This window comes from Etheostoma cragini, chromosome 2, assembly GCF_013103735.1.
Source record: "Etheostoma cragini isolate CJK2018 chromosome 2, CSU_Ecrag_1.0, whole genome shotgun sequence".
Classification (NCBI taxonomy): Eukaryota; Metazoa; Chordata; class Actinopteri; order Perciformes; family Percidae; genus Etheostoma; species Etheostoma cragini.
In genome coordinates, this window is record NC_048408.1 from 19,545,970 (window position 1) to 19,566,318 (window position 20,349).

Here is a 20,349-nt window from a genome sequence, read left to right on the forward strand (position 1 = left end):
CCGTCTATCCGTCTATTTTGTGGATTGTTGTTAAGTGTATGGGTGTGTTCATTCAAATCAAAGAAAGGCTTGAGTACAGAAAGCGTGTGTGTGTATATACATATATAGGTGTGTATTTATGTACTGTATATATACATATAAATGTGTGTATAAATATGTATATGTACTGTATGTATATATATTTATAAATGTGTGTGTGTGTGTGTGTGTGTGTGTATATATATATATATATATATATATATACAGTGCCCTTCCGAAAGTATTCAGCCCCTTGAACTTTTTAACCTTTAATATAAAACTAAGTTTTTGTGAAGAATCAACAACAAGTGGGACACAATTATGAAGTGGAACTAAATTTATTGGATATTTCAAACTTTTTTAACAAATAAAAAACTGAAAAATTGGGCGTGCAAAATAATACAGCCCCTTTACTTTTCAGTTCAGCAAACTCTCTCCAGACGTTCAGTGAGGATCTCTGAATGATCCAATGTTGACCTAAATGACTAATGATGATAAATAAAATCCACCTGTGTGTAATCAAGTCTACATATAAATGTAACTCCTCTGTGATCGTCTCAGAGGTCCGTTTAAAGCGCAGAGAGCATCATGAAGAGCAAGAACACACCAGGCAGGTCCAAGATACTGTTGTGGAAGAGTTTAAAGCCGGATTTGGATACAAAAAGATTTCCCAAGCTTTAAACATCCCAAGGAGCACTGTGCAAGCGATAATATTGAAATGGAAGGTGTATCAGACCACTGCAAATCTACAAAGACCCGGCCGTCCCTCTAAACTTTCAGCTCAGGCAAGGAGTAGACTGATCAGAGATGCAGCCATGATCACTCTGGATGAACTGCAGAGATCTACAGCTGAGGTGGGAGACTCTGTCCAAAGGACAACAATCAGTCGTATACTGCACAAATCTTGCCTTTATGAAAGAGTGGCAAGAAAAAAGCCATTTCTTAAATATATCCATTGAAAAAATCTTGTTTAAAGTTTGCCACAAGCCACCTGGGAGACACACCAAACATGTGGAAGAAGGTGCTCCGGTCAGATGAAGCCAAAATCAAACTTTTTGGCAATTAAAGTCTATGTTTGGCGTAAAAGCAACACAGCTCATCAACCTGAACACACCATCCCCACTGTCAAACATGGCGGTGACAGCATCATTGTTTGGGCCGGCTTTTCTTCAGCAGGGACAGGGAAGATGGGTGGAGCCAAATACAGGACCATTCTGGAAGAAAACCTGATGGAGTCTGCAAAAGACCTGAGACTGGGACAGAGATTTGTCTTCCAACAAGACAATGATCCAAAACATAAAGCAAAATCTAAAATGGAATGGTTCACAAATAAACATATCCAGGTGTTAGACTGGCCAAGTCAAAGTCCAGACCTGAATCCAATTGCATCTGTGGAAAGAACTGAAAACTGCTGTTCACAAACGCTCTCCATCCAACCTCACAGAGCTCAAGCTGTTTTTCAAGGAGGAATGGGCAAAAATTTCAGTCTCTCGATGTGCAAAACTGATGAAGACATACCCCAAGCGACTTACAGCTGTAATTGCAGCAAAAGGTGGTGCTGCAAAGTATTAACTTAAGGGGACTGAATAATTTTGCACACCCACTTTTTCAGTTTTTTTATTTGTTAAAGCAAACATCACTCATGGAAAAACAACTTCTGGTTCATTGATTTATAGTATTTAACATGTCACCTGTAGGCTATGTATAGTCAAAATTAGTAAAACAAGCCAGTTCCAATCTGTCTTGCAAGGGAAAACACAAGAGAGGGATAACTGCAGCCATGTTATGTACAACTACTGAAACCCCTGCCTTTTAATAATGCATTCTCAGCCAGACTGGGATACACACTGTACTGAATGTCATTTTACAACTTCTAGCTGAGTGTGTGTACACACAGTCAATGAAAGCAACCTATTGCTTCAGCAATTACATTTCAGAGATCACCTGAAGTTAACTAAACCAGCTCAACTCATGGTGTACTTGTTCTGGAGCTTTCCGCAGTACATAGCTTAATAAGCAAATTAAATTTTCTCAGTTGTCAGTGAAGATGTTAAAGACTAAGATTATTTTGATAAAACATCTACAGTTCATTCAAACTAAGCAAACCATCGCTGCTGTTGAACACTGATAGATGGTTCAAGCGCCAGAACAAGCAAGTACAGCTTGTTTCTATAGAAATCAATTTCTGTGGATTTTACAATGTTCCTATTCAGACCTTGGCCCATAATAATAACCACTGAAGTATGGAATGGTTAACGTTAAGTAAATGTATGACTTTGGTCACATTACGTGTGTGTCTGCGTTTTTTTGTTTTTTTTGCTGGTCCAGCCTGCCTGCCAGAGAGGGGAGTCGAGAGCTCTACTGGGAACTAGCTACATGGTGCTCAATTTTTCAAGATGTCGTCGTTGGAGCAGAGGCTGTCGCGAATCGAGGAGAAACTAAAGCAGGAAAATGAAGATGCTCGCCGGCGAATCGACCTTAACATCGACATGAGTCCGCAGCGACCACGTCCGAGGCCAAGTGAGTGTCCACCCGGGAGGACCGGAGAGTCGGTAACAGGCAGAATAGCAGGGGAAAGATCGGAGAGGCAGAGGGAGGAGGGACGGAGTGGCGGTGTTTGGCTGCTACGTGCAACGACATGCTAGCAGGACAGCTAGCTACATAAACAAACACCGACTCAGCTTGCCCAGTTGATTTTACTGTAAAAACACTAACTTAACAAGTGGGACAATTTCTAAAGTTAGTAAAGGAAAAACACTAAAAGAAATGCAGCGCTGTCATGAATGCCTTGTTAGCTAGCTGGCAGGCAGGTCCCAAAATCTGCTCTGGTTCTGTCAAACCAGCTAAGCTAACACAATCTGAGTGAGATAGTCAGTGGCAGGCCCAGCGTCAATCTAAACATTTGATGTAGCGAGTGTCCAGCCTAAGCCTAATTCATATGGGGGGGCATTTATCCCCATTTTAGCTATTGTTTCACATCAATGCTTGCGTGACTCCTGCGGCAAAGTCAGTTTTTACATCCACTGGCAGTTTTGACCCTTGACAAAACAGAGGCTAATATGTGGAAGCTATTGCATTTAGCTAGCGTTACCAACCCTTATGTTGTTATGCTGTAGAAACTAACGTTAGCTACTACTTAATAATACATCAGACTTATATAGCAACTTTAGAAGTCTCCAAAGACGCTTTACCTAGTAGGAAAAAACAAGCAGTTAACTTTTTTAAAATAAGATTGCAAGACAGGTCGAAACTTATGATGGTTCAATTCCAGTCTGCTGCTGACTTATTGACATGAATAATAATAGCTTTATTTAAATAGCACCTTTTAAAAACAAACATTACATATAAGTTTTCTTTACAAGAAAAGATAGAGGTTAATAAGGTCCAGAATTTAAGATATAACAATATGCAAGAATATCAATATTTACAACAAATATCATTTGCTAAGAAAAAGCTTGATTGAAACGATTGCAGTGAGTCTTAAAAAGGGACAATTCCACAAGGGGGAAATTCACTTATTACAGCAGCAGTTTTTCCACAATAAAAAAGGACCAACAAACAAACAGGCAATCAACAGACGATGTGCAAAAAGTACTTAATGAATGTAAAGTGGCATTATCTAAGACATATTGTAAAGTAAGGTCCCTATAGAACGTACAATATTGCAATATAAGTTAGCTAAGTGACATGCACGTAAATTGATTAATATGAAATTAAATAATATTGCAAAAGTAAGTAACCATAATATAAATTATATTGAAGTGTGACCATAATATTTAAAATATTAAAAAAGGAAGATACTGGGATTGCCAGTCTGAGATCTTCAGGCAGGGAGTTCCAGTAAAGTCCTTCACAGTTTTCAGTGAATATGAAGTAAGTGTTGTAAGAACTGGTGAAACCGTGACGTCGGGCACTTGAACCGTCTGCAGGAGAAAACTCTCAAACGTAACGCAAAACATGCAACATGCCTGTGCTGACTGATATGTGACACCAAAATAAACACTGTGTTTGTGACAGAAAGTGCTTTATTATCTTACCAGGATAACCTAGTGGGCTTTTAAAACTGGTAGCCAACAATATAAGAAACCTTATTCACTCACTGACTGTTTAAAGATAATTCTTTCCTACAGATCATCACTTGTCTATTCATATGCGCTTTGAGAGACATTTACCACGAACTTGCTTCTTTTCCTTTTCTGTTCTTTTTAAAATGTTTTGTGATGTCACATCAGCTGTTTGTATTGTGAATTAGTTAAAGGAAAGCCTGGTGCTGTATTTATTTTATTAATATTGTCAACAAATCTCATGAAAAGACCAAGACCAATGTTCTGACTGGGTATCCAAAGCCTGGTTTATTCCTCTGTGACGTAGAACAAAATCTAGTAAAGCTCCAACCTGACACTGACCTTATTAAGTTGATTAGGCAATAACCATAATATTACCAAACCCCCATGAAATACAGTTTCTGTCTTTATGTTATAATACAATTCAGTCTTTTCCATCATCATTAAATGTTGGTTAGTGGGCCATTTCTCTTTCACCATCAATCCCATCCTTTTAAGTGACTTACATTAAGTGATCCCATTAAGCTCCACGCACTTAGTTATACAAATCAATTTTTTTGGGAAAAAGAGACGTAAGCGGGTCAGTACTTTGTATCAGCAGACACTCTGAGTTTGTAGTGCATCCCACTTTTTTATTTATTTATGAAATAATATATCTGTGACCTGTTTTTAAAGATTTATGACTTCAATAGCATCCAGTGGACTTGGGGCTGAGTGTCACAGACAGGGTTTGGAAGTCAGACAGGATTTATGTACAATAAGAAAAAGATAGAATAAAGTGTTGTGTGTGTGTGTGTGTGTGTGTGTGTGTGTGTGTGTGTGTGTGTGTGTGTGTGTGTGTGTGTGTGTGTGTGTGTGTGTGTGTGTGTGTGTGTGTGTGTGTGTGTGTGTGTGTGTGTGTGTGTGTGTGTGTGTGTGTGTGTGTGTGTGTGTGATCTTCTCGATAGAAGAGGGCAGTAATGTGCGTGTGTGTGTATATTTTCTTTCCTCTGTCTAGTCATCGTGATCCAGCTCAGTCCTGCTCCAGCCCCTTCCCAGCGTGCAGGTATCATTCAATCCATCGCTCTCTCTGCCACTGCACCTTTCTTTCTTTTCCCACACCCTCCTCCCAACACCTGTATTCCCTGTTTCACTTTATGACCCTCCGTCCCTCACATATTTATCTTCCTTATTTTGTAATCCCATCAGACAAAAACATAGGCAGTGTTCACAAGTTAACTTTGCTTTGTTTTACTCCTACCAGTAGAGGCTAATAGACTCTCAATGCCACTAATTCACTTACTATAATTACTCATGTTTATCTTTGTAACACCTTTATCCATGTTTTTTACATCCAGTGTAAGAATAGTCTTGAAAGGACAGACGGTGTGGAAAAAAAGATTTCATACGCCTTTTAAAAAGTGGCTGTAAAAGTCAGTTTACTCTCTCCGGCAAATACAGGGGTACATTTTATTTTAGCCAGATCGACTAAATGGTCTTGTAGGTAACATATAAGAAGTAACTTTGGTTGGCATCAGTTGAGAAGGTTGGTTTTAGAGACACGGATTAAACATGATAACACTTTCACACCCATACTTTCTCCCACACACTTCATTTCTGAAGAAGAACCTTCACTGAGGGGTAGAAGTCCATGTTTGTAAAACCAGTCCTTGACACATTCTGATATTTTCGCCCAGCAGTTATTTACTTCTCCCCTCAAATCACATCCTCTCTCCATCTTTCCATTCTGACTCCTCTCTCTGTCTGTGCCAGTGGCAGGGCAGTGTTGGTGTGTGTTGATGTTCACCGTGTGTGTGGACGTGTGTCAGATGATTAACCTTTGTTTTGCTGTAGGCAGAGAATCACGGTGCATGTGGCTTTTCTGCACGATACAATGTTTTGGTTTGTGTTTTGTCCGACACAGTCTCCAATCTAGCATCCCCGCTGGTCCGTCTGCAGGAGTGCTGTGAACACTCTGGCTGCTCTTTCCCTCTTTGTTTTCTTTGTGTGGCGACTAAGGACTTCCTGTCCTAGTCTGACTGACTGACTGTCTGACTTACAGCTTACTCTGCTATGCAGTTATGGCCGAAATTATTCTCTCTCTCTCTGTTTGATGTTGTTTCTCTTTTATTCATCTTCTGGCATCCCCCCAATCCCCCTTACTTTTGCAGCAGCACTGTGTGAGCTGGAGGCGGTGCAGCAGTGCCTTCGAGTACTGTGTGTGTGTGTCTGTGTGTCTGTGTGTGTCCATCTCCTCGCTCTCTCTGCTCGTCTAATTTCACATCCGTCCCTCTGGAGCCAGACAAACTATGGAGATGCAATCTGTGCCAGAGACTGCCTGAGTCCTTCTTCTTCTCCATACTAACACCTCCTCCCCTTCTTTAACCGATTCTCCCCTTCCAGGCTGATCCATCCACAGGTGACTTGATGGATACAAACACCTGCTAGCACTCTCAGAAGAGCCACCAGCCTTCTGCTACAGAAACTATAATAACGTTCATGATAATATTAACCGCTGCATGGTCCTCTAAATGTTTTGCCAACTGGTTTCAATCATAAAAAAAAAACAAAATGTGAATTTAATAATAAGTAGGGATTTAAACTCTTCTGAAGCCACACTTGTTGTTCATAGTCTTAGCATTTGGTTGCATGACAGGCCTGTGCTAATACTACTTTAGATTGTGCTCCTGAAATTCTGCGTCTCCATTGGAAAATTAGTCAGTGCTTGCTTCAAGTCAAGTCAGGTGGGTTTTATTGTCATTTCAACCACATACACTGTATATAATAAAATTAAACCATGTTTCACCCTGGATCAAGTCAAGTTTAAAATATATAAAAACAACATTAAATAAAAAAACATTACTACATTTTGTGCACACACATTATAGACCATACATAAAGTGCAATTACTACTTAAAGTAGAGTATTCAAAACAGACAAGGGACAGGACGGGACATAAATAGACTTTTAACAGAGCACTGAATGTTATCAGTTCTGTTCACCGTAAGGTGAAGATAGAATATATAGGATTCTATAAAAGGTGCTGGAGTGCACGTTCACCTGCTATTTCAAGGTCAGCTGAGTTTGAACATGTCCTTGAATCCATGATTTATACCTACAGGGTTAGAAGCATGTTGCAACAGCAACTCTATCGGCATCCGGGGTTATAAAGCCATTTAGGGGTAGTAATCAGGCTGAGTCTCTGTGTGGATAATATTTAATGTCAAATTACGGTTTACGACATCTTGGGTTTTATTTTCATTATTTCGGCCATCAGTTCTGTCGGTTATGATAACATAGTACTACTCGCCAAAATACATCTCGAACATCTTGGAACATGGCAACATTGCTAAAGATGTACAAGCAAGCAGTTGTTTGTTGTATGTTTTGTGCATGTGAGATCCAAGCAGTCATTTTAAAGTGTACAATACTTCCATAATTTATAAAACTAATGGCTGCAGCTAACAATAGAGAACCCAAATGTTCATAAACCGTAGTTTTCCTTTAAGAGCGAACTGTGGATCTTTACGTCCCTAAACTGTACCTCCCAGTCTGAAGGCTAACCCTTTGCTGTCCCTCCCTGCCTGAGAATTGTGTTGCTTTTGCTTTGAGAAAACCGTTTTGTTTGTTTTAACATTAGGTCGGGACATCAGCAAAACAAAAACAAAGCTGTGACTTTAGGGAAATAAAAACAAGTTCATATGGTGGTTAAATACTATGCAAGGTCTAGATAGCCGGGCTCTTGTGAAAGAACTCTTTGACCTCGCCAAGACTAGTGTCTTTGTGTCTCATGGGAAATAATTTTCAGTCTAAACAGGATATGATAGATCACATTCTTATTTCGTCAGACACTTGGATTTGTATAAAAAGAACACCTGAAGCCCAGATTTAAACAAGGAAATGCAAAGTCAAAGAGAAATTTGTTGAAGAAAGATAATAAATCACAAAAAATAATACGCGTATTATCATATTTTCTAATGGTGCACAACGGCTTTAAACCACTAAAGTGATGAGTCGGCGAATGCATGAATAAACATAGTCATCTCACACCTTCTGGCATGCTGGCCTTGGGTGCAAAACGCACTGTACCATTGGTTCTGTTCTCCTGTCTGTTTCTAATGTGTCATGTCCCCCCACCCCAGCGCTCCAACTGCCCCTGGCCAAGGATGGAGGCAGCCGTTCATCATCTTCAGAAAGCTCCCCTCAGCACCACACCTACCCCAGCCGCCCGCGACACATGCTCACCCTGCCCACGCCTCCATACAGCTTGCCGAAGAGCTTGGAGAAGTATGTGGATGTGTGTGTGTGTGTGTGCGAGTGCGTGTAAACACTCACAAATGCAACCACTCTTATCTTGCTATGGGCCATTCAGACTAAAACATACTTCATGTAGCATTTAAACTCACTCACTTTGTTTGTGTTTTGTACCCACAGTGCAGAGATCGACCAGAAATTGCAGGAGATTATGAAACAGACGGGTTACCTGAAGATCGATGGTCAGGTGAGGTCTGATACATGCTGAGTTTCTTCAGTCTGGAAATGTTAATCTCCTACAATTACATAACTTCAACCGGGGTGAGAGGTCATCAGGCAGGCCAAATTTGATACTTTTCTCATGGTCAAAAGACCAAAACAAACTAACATGTTCTACTAAGTCTGATATATCCTATTCCTTATTCCACAGGGTGACGTGTTCCTTTATTACAATAAACATGGGCACTGTGTATTTTTTTTTAAATCAGTTCCGTCTACTCGGTCCTTCTGCTGTAAATATTCCCAAGAGCTATACATTTGTATTAATCCACAGCTGAAAATAGTCCCAGACAAATGTACTATTTCCTCCTGTTTTTGTAACATTTGCTTTAAACTACTGTTCCAGTTGCTTTAGGACATTTAGGTTAAACCTGAGCACCATAGACAGAGTAGGAAAATAGGAAAGTAGCGCATGTTTTTTTGCCCTTTCTTGTGACTCATTGACAAAAAGAACACTTGTTGGTTATCCTCAATATTCAGAAAGAATCTATTTCACTACGATGAAAAAGCAGGTCGGCTGGGATATTAAGGGATATCATTGTTAAACCAGGTCAAGGTTGAAACCTTATGAAAGCAAACATCAACACCACTACCACATATGTCCTTGAGCAGAGCAAAGAATCTCTATCAAGTAAAACAACAGCCCTCTCCGGCATTGTTTTCTCTTTGACAATAAACAGAACTATTACATAAAAACTCAGAAACAGGGACGTGCGTTGTTTTTGTCTGCCAAGATAAAATTGAGGTTGAGAATGGGTTGGCTTCATTTTTTTCGTTTGTTTTTCCTCCCCCCTATAGCTCTCTGGTCCAGTATCGCATCCTAAGCCAGTTAAGGTTTAAAGATGCCTGGTGAAAATGATTTGATTCGTTGCTGTACTGCAGATTGTTTTACTTCCTCTCATTTTCCCAGAGAGGTTGCTACATCAAGCACTCAATGAGACATCACTCACAGTATCTCAGTCACTGGTGATTCAATTTTAACGAAGCAGGGAAAGTGCATTGCCCCGCTGTGTGCTGGTATTCTCAGACATGGCCAATGGGGGAGCAGCTTAATTACACATCAAAACGTTTATAACTAAGTGTCCCAGAAGCGTTTTACTGGGGGGTTATTACTTCTTAAAAAGCAGAAAATTAGAACTGGCCTCTCATCTATTTTCAGCTTGGAGAGTTTTCAACATTTTAACCAGTATTAAGTAAAAAAAATTCGAGAATGATCCAAAGACGTTTTTTTTGTTTGTGGTTGTGCCTCCTTGTCCGTCCACAGCGGTATCCAGCGGAGGTGACAGACCTGATCAGTGAGGGGGAGATCGGCAGCGGCACCTGTGGACAGGTCTTCAAGGTGCGATTCAAGAAGACCGGCCATGTCATCGCTGTCAAAGTAAGACCCTTATGCTCTTACCTGTTCACACAACAACAGAAAATGATAACATGAGGACTATGAAATGCATCAAAAATGTAATATTTGATAACACAATTACTTTAAAACAGAACAGAATTGGTACATATCCCAGAACGAGTAAGAGACAGGCCCAAGAAATATTACCATATTACCTAAACTGTATGTCACATTTAGTTTAAACCTCTTTCTATTAGTAAGGTATTTGATGGGGGTTAGGAACAGCTTCCAATCAGAGGAGACTTGGTACAGAACAGTGTGATGCTGATAATTTGTTTTAGGTTTGGGAAGACACAATTTACATTAATGAATTAGCTGGCATAAATTGATCGCAATCCTTGTAAGCTGTAGCGTGTATATTTAAGCCGTGCTAAAAAGAATGAAGAAGACGGGTTCCTGATAAACCACAGCAGTAAAAAGACAACATTTTGTTTTTGACAGTTAGCCAGGATCATTTGGACTGCCATAAGTCTCCTTAATAAGAGCATTGTGTTCCATAAAATTGATGATCGTAACAAATTGTAATATGTGGGCTGGTTATTTCAGATGTTCTGGCTTATTTTAAAAATAAAAGAAAGGAATTCCCTGCAGGGATCATGAAGACTTAACCTTCTAAACATTAGTCAACATAATCAAAATACAGCAGGAGCTTGATGTTAAACCCGACTTATCTCTCTAAATGTTCTGTTTTTGTTCTGCTTTAATTGTGACTAGTGTACCAACACAGTGGCAGTAATAACACAGCATAACAACCCACCTATTTAACAGATGACTTAATTGTAGAGGTCCGAGCTGTTAAACAACCAGCCAGTCATTCCGCGCACCAGAGGATCTTTGTTTTGTGATTTATTAATTACTTGTTTTTACACATTCAAAGGCTGTCGGTAATCTTTGTTTGTTTGTTTGTTTGTTTGTTTGTTTGTTTGTTTGTTTGTTTGTTTGTTTGTTTGTTTGTTTGTGTGTGTGTGTGTGTGTGTGTGTGTGTGTGTGTGTGTGTGTGTGTGTGTGTGTGTGTGTGTGTGTGTGTGTGTGTGTGTGTGTGTGTGTGTGTGTGTGTGTGTGTGTGTGTGTGTGTGTGTGTGTGTGTGTGTGTGTGTGTGTGTGTGTGTGTGTGTGTGTGTGTGTGTGTGTGTGCGTGCGTGCAGCAAATGCGTCGTACAGGAAACAAGGATGAGAACAAGAGGATCCTGATGGACCTGGATGTGGTACTGAAGAGTCATGACTGCCCTTACATCATCCAGTGCTACGGCGCCATAGTTACCAACGTGAGTGTCCCCAAAATACCTTACCGTCTTTATTCTTGACAACAAAATAGTAGCAATATAGTAAAGTATATTAGCATGCAATGTGACTGCTTTTACTCTTAAATGTCAGTGGACTCCCCTGTGGTACCTCCTGAATAGCGGTGTAAGAAAATATCTGGAGACCTTTGACCTCTCACCTTGAGATATCTGAATGAAAAAGCGTTCTACGAGTATCCATGCAGTTCGGAGCAAAAAACATGCAGTTTTTCCTATGCAGTACAAATGTGTTCTGCAAACTCCGACCCCTAAACACTCTTTGAGTTGTATAAATTGGGTATTACTGGAAAGCTAAGACTCTTGTGGATTTAATGAGATTAATTGTATTCATGTATGATTATGTTAGTCCCCATAGTAGCTATTTCATTGTATTGAGACCATTTTTTTGGAACTTAACCTCACTATTAAAATATATTATTATTATAAAAAATTATATTGCAATATAATGAGTCATAACCACGACTGTAACCCCTGTATCACAATACTTATCGTAACCCCTGTATCAAATATGCAGCCCTACCCCTGACTTTAACTGCTAATGGCTGGATAAATATGTGTTTGTGTTTGTGTACAGACGGATGTATTCATTGCCATGGAGCTGATGGGAACGTGTGCTGAGAAGCTGAAGAAGAGAATCCAGGGCCCCATCCCAGAGCGAATCCTTGGAAAGATGACAGTGGCAGTAAGTGGGAGAAACAAACAGATGGGAAAGTGTAACACTGCTCACTTGATTGTTCTCATATTCTTACTGAGTGTATGTTTCTGCTCCAGATAGTGAAGGCGTTGCTGTACCTGAAAGAGAAACACGGTGTCATCCACCGAGACGTCAAACCCTCCAACATCCTCCTGGACGACAAAGGTCAGATCAAACTGTGCGACTTCGGCATCAGCGGACGCCTCGTTGACTCCAAGGCCAAGACCCGCAGCGCCGGCTGTGCTGCCTACATGGCGGTGAGTGAAAACCCACACACTCTACACTCAAAACTCTACAAGTATCTCACACACAAAGTTACCACCTTCTGTCTAACAATACAATACAAAAAAAGATGTATGACACAAATTGATTCCCTAAATAGAGTGCTTCCTGTTCTTGAATCCTTTTAGCCTGAGAGAATAGACCCTCCAGATCCCACCAAACCTGACTATGACATCCGAGCAGACGTGTGGAGCCTTGGCATCTCTCTGGTAAAACTGCTTTCATTTTATGACCATAAAATAAGTGTACTTGTTCTTAAAGTAGGTCCTGGGTAATCCTGCGGTGCCATAAGAGTTCCCAGTTCTTACACTGTAACATTTGAGCATTGTTTCTTCTACATTTCATTTCATTAAGAAAATTATTATTATTTTACATGTTTAAATAACAGTTTTTTTATGTGTAAAAATGGAAGAAATATGCAACACATTTCAAAATCATGCAATCATGTTGTAATGCACAGCGTGATGAGGTGATTGATAACATTTGGCAGCGAGTAATGACGGAGGGCCATGGCCTAAAAAGTTTTTTATGTGATCAAAATTGTGAATTTTGTATTTTATGTATTTAAGAAACGAACAAATAACAAATAATTACAAACAACACACTGAGACGGAGAACGCGTTCCCGGGCCAAAAAACTAAGAAGAATAATAATAAAGAGAGACAAGACAACACACAAACACCTGCACAAGGCCACATTCCGGACCTCACGAATTCAGATTGTTCTGCCAAGTGTCCAGAGTCTTTCCCAGCGCTCCATGCATGCGCGCCATGGAGAGTTCCATGCATACTACTTCCAAATAGGAAAGGGTCCACATGTGCATACAGAGGTTGTGAGGTGGTTTCCAACAGGGGCCCAAAAACTTAAGGAGCAACTGTAGTTTTCATTTCATCAGTATGACGTGGATATTTTTACAATAAGATAAAGCAGCTCAACATTTGTTTTATGACATTAGCATATGGTCTTTAACTGCCATCATAGTGCTCTGATGTGCTGACCTCAGACTAGCCTTCACAACCGGGGCGTGCTAGAGCTTATCATGACGTTTGAAAGCCATTTTGACAGTTTTTTTGTTTTTGTTTTTTTTTAAGTCAGAAATGTTTTGTCATATCTGAAATTTCAGTTGTAGTCTCATCCATTCTTCTGCAGCTGTGAACAGAGCGCATGTTCAAGTTAGAGAAGAGAACTCACAGAACATTCACTGAACATGGATGGAGAAAAACACTGACAAGAACAATTCATTATGAATTACTAGTTTTCTTCCTTGTTAGTAAAACAAACGTCCTGGTTGGAGTTTATTATTACTATTTTTAAGTTTGGGTAAAAAAATAAATCCATGGACAACAGCATAGGCTGCTTTGGGGAATACATGACCCTTTGCACAAGTTAATATAATCATATAAGACAAGGTGGTGTTGCTTTATTGACAGTGGAAGGGTTAATGTGTCCTTGTGTCCTCTAGGTGGAGCTGGCCACGGGACAGTTTCCCTACAAGAACTGCAAGACAGACTTTGAGGTTCTGACCAAAGTGCTGCAGGAAGATCCTCCTCTGCTGCCCCTCGGCATGGGTTTCTCCCTCGACTTCCAGTCCTTCGTTAAAGACTGGTGAGTACGACTCTCACTCTGATACTGATCCAGTCAGAGCTCTCAGGTCATCAGATGGTGGTTTTCGAACTGGACATAGAATAAGATTCAGTTCTAGTGAAGGTGCTAAATGACCCGACATCTATCACAACTGTTTCCACGTTCAAGAGTATACTGAAAATGTTTTATCAGGGTTACATGTTTACTTACTATGTGCGTGTGTCAGAGGTTTGCTTCTCTGCCTGAATCCGATTGGGCCCTACCCAGACTGTGATTTCTCTAAATTTACGTGGCCTTGATACGGGTAAGGTGTGTGTTAATCTCCCTGTGTTTTTTTTTTTTTTCGGTTTCTTTTATGCAGACCTGATAGTCAGTGTAATGAATAATATATGGGCTGTTTACGTGTGTGTGTGTGTGTGTGTGTGTTTGCGCGTGCGTGCGTGCGATCACATAAATAGATTAAAAAGCACACTGGTATAGATTATTGACTAGGTGTGTCCCAGACTTAGAATTTTCATAGTCGAATCAGAAGTCTTATCAACTAATCGTCGAATCATGCGGGTGGGAGTGAGTGAAACTTAAATTATTTTCAAACAAGACTAGCTCGCTCCTCCCCCCACCTCATCTCGTCCTCTCTCCCTCCCTTCCGTACTTTCACGCACTAACCCCACCTCCCCCACCAAATCCTTTCAGTTATTGGTTGGAAAGCTGGAATGTTTGGTGGTGCAGGTTGGCACAGTTTGTTTTTGTTGGCATTTGTAGAGCCTCGGCTGTCTACAGAGACTGAGGGCACAGGCAGCTAGCAGATAACGAGGAGTTGTTTGCTGTATGTGACAAAAAATATTTTAGCCTAAAAAATGTGTGACATCGCTTAGCTCCTTTAAAACCTTCTATTCAATTCATTTAAAGCTGTACTGAAGAGTTTCACTCTCCCCCATGAGGAATTAATTGATTAAGAACTAATGACAACAAAACTGTCGGCGCAGGCACATAATACAAGCCTTCCATTCTTGTATTTTATTTATTTTAATCATGTCACTGTCTATGTAATGAAATTGCCTTAACTTGCTTTAAAATCTTTTAAAATTCACAGCCTCACAAAGGATCACAGAAAAAGGCCAAAATACCACACGCTGCTGGTAAGACACCAGTCATAATGATGAACAAACATTTGGTTGAGATTCACCAGAACTACCCAATTGTAAAAATATAACTAAACATTCTCCCTCCTTCTGTATCGCTTTGTCCGTTTCCCTCAACCAGGAGCATAATTTCATCCGCCGTTACGAGGTGTTGGAGGTGGACGTGGCCGGTTGGTTCCAGACGGTGATGGATCGAACCGAGTCGCCTCGCAGCAGCCAGTGTTACAGCCATCAGCACCAGCTCCACTCCCTCTTCAGTAGGTAGCCTAGCCCAGCCCGGCGTTAGCTTAGCCAGACGCTAGTCTTGCCTAGCTTTAGCTTTGCCAAGCCCAGACAGTCTGTCCTAGTCAAGCCCAGCGTTAGCAGCTAAGCGTAGCGTTAAACCCAGCCTGTCTGGCCAACTGTCCCCCGGAGAACCTGAAGAGCCCAGGGAGGAGGGGGAGAGACAGAGATGGAGTGATTGACGGAGACATGGACTGATGGATGGATGACACAGGTGGTTCTGTTTGTCAATGTGTTGAATCTGGACAGGCAGACATGGGAAGGAGGGGGAGAGAAATAGGTGCACACTGCAGTTAGCTTCATTTGTTTACACACTGTTGCGTCTCGTCACACTATCATATCAAGTCACACATGACGGTGTGTAACAGCCACACACACTCACATACAAACTGTGTGTCTAATTTGTATGTTTCTCTACATTTCATCCACTTTTCATTAGTTTCTCACCAACATGTCATTCTCCAGCATTGATCCAAGCCGTTGGAGAAGTCAACAGAGTAGTCACTACACACTGGATTAAAGCATCTGCTACATTAGCAAACCTGAATCTCTATTGTACATAAACGTTCTGGAGGGCAAGACGATGTCCGGTGCAATTCTGATTCTTCAGGTGTTTCTATTATCACACATTCTCAGGCTGCAGAAGAGCTAAGAGAAGTGTCCGTGTGTGCGTGCGTGTGCGTGTGCGTGTGCGTGTGCGTGTGCGTGTGTATGTGTGTGTGTGTGTGTGTGTGTTGCTATTTTTAACTTCACACTACAGCTGTAATACAAACCACAATTAATTAATCTGTTAAATGTGCTTCATTTGTAATATGTAAGGATAGTAACTGTTATTAACGTTTGAGTATCCGTCATTGTATTTAGCAGCTGCACAATTGGAAAAACATTGAAAAAGACTTTAAAAAAATAGTGTTGCATTTTAGTTTTTTAGAAAATGAGAATCACTTAGATAAAATAAAAGAGATGTAGGGATACTAAGAAGAGAAGGGATACATTTAAAAGGAGAAGGAGATTTTTTCTCGAGGTGTAGGAGAGAAAAGCAGAGAAAGTAGAAGTAGGGAGTTGTACTCTCGATGGCGTTTTGGAAGCTTGAATAACTGTTACAAGTGTGAGAAACGAGAGAGAGCTTGCTGGTACAAATGGGAGCAGAGTGTTTTTTCATCGAGATGGCCAAGAACAGGATCTTATCTTGTACTAAAAATATGAGTGGGGTAGATCTTATTACCTGTGGAGCATTTCTTTACTCTCGGTTGGTCTACCTCTCCGTCCACCTGTCTTTCTGCCTCTTCTGTTAGGTGTGATCTAGTGCTCCACAGTGTTACCGGACCAAAGGCTGTGCGTAGGTTGTTGTTCATGGAGGCCAAGAGATTTAGACCTGCTCCTGCAAAAATTAAGAGAACTCGCAGACAAGTCTTGATAAAGCATGTTTTCTTATGTTTCAAGAACCTAGAGCAGGGGTCTCAAACTACTAGACTAAGGCCCCATCTGGCCCATGTTTAGAAGTGATTCTTGAACTGATTGACACAATTCAGTTTGTTGTTTTGTCTTATCAGTAAAGGTTTTTAGTATTTATAGTCTTTATTATCAATGTCTCTCAATCACTAATCATCTAATTATTTTCTTAATCATTCAGTAAGAAAAATGTTTCTAAAACCTAATGCTTTTCAGTTTGCATTGTCTAAGACAGAGAATAGCAGCAATCCGCCTATTTGAAATGCTGAAACCTATAATTTGTTTGGCAGTTATGGAAAAACAATTCATCAATTTATCGATCAAAATTGTTGTAGATTAATTTTCTCATCAATCTAGTAATTGATTAATCAAATAATCTTACCTATCTACCCTAAGATCAACAGCAGTCATATTTAGCCTAACACAATTGACACCTAATTCTCCTTTTAAAACCCCAAAATAAAGGTTGATTTGGAGCACAGACTAATTTATTTCAAGAGACAGTTGACTATTTTTCGTATTGGTTTTAATGAGGCAGTTGTATCAGTTCTTTGCGCATACAATCTGAAGCAGCATTAGGGTTAGTGTTTAAGCAGTTAACTAGGAGAAAGCAACCTGGCCAATGGGGCCAAGCTAATTTGAATTTGAGACCCCTGAACTAGAGAATTGTTAAGATAAAATCAAGTGAGTCAGGCTTGATAAACAAGGCAAACCTGATCTGGTCAGTATGTTTGAAACTGGGATGTGTAGATATACGTAATCAGCGCAGGTCTTTAGAGACGGACTGGCTGGAGTCCCTCTGCCCCCCCATCCCACCTCTTGACAGGGCCACAGCCAACGGCTGCTAGATGTGCAGACTCAAACCTCCCACACCCGGACACGCACCAAACCAAATCACTGCTAGACACAGAGAACTGAGAAATGGCAACGATAGAGAGAGGAAGCTGTTAAGTGTCGGAGAGTGAGAGAGGGATCAAGGAATGTTGTCAAGATGGCAGAAAAGATGAGTGAAAATCAAATGTCAGGAAAATGAGAGGAGAATATGGAGTGAGGTGAGAAGGAAGACTGGGAGTATTAAGAAGGTGTGATTGTAAATTAAAGAAAAGTCAGATACAAACTGGAGTTGGATGACAAGAAGTAAGTGTTCGAATGAGGAGGAGAGATTTAACAGGGAAGGAAAACATCGGCCTGAGTGCTGAGCTCTGAGGCTAGCTGGTTGTTGTAAAAAAAAAAAGCTTTCATGGTGTTACACCAACTTACCAATTATGATTTTAGCGAGTGAGTTAGTGTGTTGTGTTGATGATGTTTACTGTTCTTTTCAAACTGTTATTTATTTACATTGCTACTGCTGCTGCTACTTTTTATTGCTTTAGACGCTGCTGTCACTTCTTTTCCCCAAAGGTCAAATACTTATTTTCTCCTTTTTTTTTTAAGCCAAATAAGTGAAATAATGCAATGTCCACACGTGTTACCAAATACAGAGCAAGTCTGAAGAGTGCAAAAGCAAGTGAGTGACTGATTAGATGAGAAAGTGCAGGGAGGTTGGCTTCACAAAACGTTCTAACACAAAATATAAACACACCTCACCTCAAATGTAGCTCTATGTGTTATAGAAGTAGTCAATCATGTATGTCCTGGCGTCACACTAAACTGTAAAGTGTAGATAGGATTAGTGGGAATGTCTGTCCAGATGCTTTCGTCACATCCATCCTTCACTCCGCCCATCAATCCCTCCATCTGTCCACAGGTTGCCTGCAAACTTGACAACCTTGACGGTTTCCACCAAAGGTGTCCACAACTCAACAAAAATATGATGTGTTGTTATTGTTATGACTATTGTTTATGACCTTATAATTGATTACCCTCAGCTATAATATATATGAATTCTCTCTATAGCTAGTGGGAGAGGGTGACAGGGGTGGGGGTGTGGGACGCTGTAGTATAGCAGTGCCATGTGTGTGTCATATACTGTACAGGGGGAGACTGGTGCACTAACACAAGACGAGCAAGCATTAAAAGCAGCTTCATCCTTCTACTCAGTGAATTGACTCACTTTGGACCTGCATCAGGAAGTAAATCCAACCTGGTCTGGCTGTGTCTGGGCTTTACTGTGCCCCTGAACATGAGCAATCCTGGATAACTGGTGTCACACAGCTGTTTATCACCTGGCTCTGTTAACTCTGGGATCTCCAATCCAGCCATGAGGGTGTTCATGTGAATGAGTTCTTAATCGTAAGTCAATCAAATGTTACATCACCTAACCAATGAGCGGAGGACTTACTATGACACAGGTTTACTAACAATTAGGTTAGTGCAGCAGCAAACATTGATGTGATTCAACTGAAATAGAAAATCCTTACATAACTACAGAATAATAAGGTTTAATAGGAGTGTGTAGGGTATTTTAAAAGGGATATCTCCGACAAATTAGGAAATCCGGGCCTGTGCTGCTTTGATTGTAATCTTTTTTTTTTCTTTAGGATTTTTTTTCCCAACTTAAGACGCTTCCACCAGTACCACAGAAGGCATAATACTACTGATGAGTAAACTAAACTTTCTGTGTAAAAAGTGAGGTGTCAATTTAAGAGTTGTTGTGGATAAAGTAGGTGAAAGTTATTTTTCCAGTGTATCAGTATTAATATGAAGCTATTATGCTCTACCATAAAGCTGTGTAGTGTAGTCAATTAAATCTCTTCAACTGCCCCTTTTTAAACTCATAGTGGAGACATTGTTGTGTTAAAAAAAAACTCTAAACTTATGGGAATCAAAGTAACTCCATTGATACAGTAAGACACTATGTATGCCTGTCTCTTATTACTTCTTACTTGAATATGAACTCTGTACTATCTTTTCTGAATATTGACTCCATGTTTCCGGTGATCTGATTGGGCAGCAGATCAATTTGTTGGCAGGTTTGGATCTTCTGAAGTTAACTTTGCTGTAGAGGTTACCATGGAGATTTACCCTGGTTAAACACGAGCCAGCTTTGTGATACCAGTAAACCTGAGTTCAGCCCAAAGACAGCTCATGTCACTTCGTGATGCAGGCCCTTAAGCGGATGTGGCGGTGAGCTGGCACAGCTCCGTCAGTTCAGCTTCTGTCTGGTTTTACACTGAAGACCTGAAATTTAGCTTCCATCAGTAGACGGGGACTTATATTGTTGGTCGTCCTGCTCTTGTAAAACCTGCGGATGACAGGATTCAGATGTGATCATGACAGATCTCCTCAGCCTCCCTGTTAAAACCTTCTTATAGAGACGTGGATCTGGTGCTTAGTATCCAGCAGCTGTACTGCACTGCCAGTGCAGCCTCAGGTGAACTACTCCATTGGTGCAGTTTCAACAAGAGTTGGGGCAACCCATTCTCACTACAACATTCACTGTTCAAACTCTGTGTGTGTGTGTGTGTGTCTGAACACAAAGCTGTGCTCAGTCTCCCACTGTCAAGGTTCGCCGTTATTGAGCTGATGTGTATTTTCCTAAACACACACTTGCTCGGCCGTGCTGTTTGTGTGCATTTTCATCCCAAGTCCAGGGTGACAGTGCCACGCTGTGTGTGTGTGTGTGTGTGTGTGTGTGTGTGTGTGTGTGTGTGTGTGTGTGTGTGTGTGTGTGTGTGTGTGT

General features: G+C 40.6%; 1 protein-coding gene across 3 annotated transcripts; it reads left to right on the top strand.

The window, feature by feature from the left end:
• The first annotated feature begins 2,296 nt into the window (after positions 1-2,296).
• map2k7 (mitogen-activated protein kinase kinase 7) lies at positions 2,297-19,464 on the top strand. 3 transcript variants are annotated; one of them, XM_034892712.1, is made up of 13 exons: positions 2,339-2,538; positions 5,080-5,127; positions 8,204-8,348; positions 8,496-8,562; positions 9,859-9,972; positions 11,136-11,255; positions 11,866-11,973; positions 12,063-12,242; positions 12,396-12,476; positions 13,730-13,872; positions 14,945-14,990; positions 15,115-15,247; positions 17,545-19,464. In XM_034892712.1, exons 1-13 carry the CDS (start codon positions 2,415-2,417, stop codon positions 17,643-17,645), a joined length of 1,410 nt encoding a protein of 469 aa, XP_034748603.1. In that variant the 5' UTR covers positions 2,339-2,414; the 3' UTR covers positions 17,646-19,464. The 3 variants fall into 3 exon arrangements, with proteins under 3 accessions (XP_034748594.1, XP_034748603.1, XP_034748587.1); XM_034892696.1 differs by having other exon boundaries at positions 15,115-19,464; XM_034892703.1 differs by lacking the exon at positions 5,080-5,127 and having other exon boundaries at positions 2,297-2,538; positions 15,115-19,464.
• The last annotated feature ends 885 nt before the right edge of the window (positions 19,465-20,349 follow it).

Coding starts and splice junctions, on each gene's coding strand:
- map2k7 (XM_034892712.1), top strand. CDS start 2,415: ATGTCGTCGTTGGAGCAGAGGCTGTCGCGAATCGAGGAGAAACTAAAG. Junction 9,973..11,135: donor GCCATGTCATCGCTGTCAAA/GTAAGACCCTTA, acceptor GCGTGCGTGCAG/CAAATGCGTCGTACAGGAAA. Junction 11,974..12,062: donor TTGGAAAGATGACAGTGGCA/GTAAGTGGGAGA, acceptor TTTCTGCTCCAG/ATAGTGAAGGCGTTGCTGTA.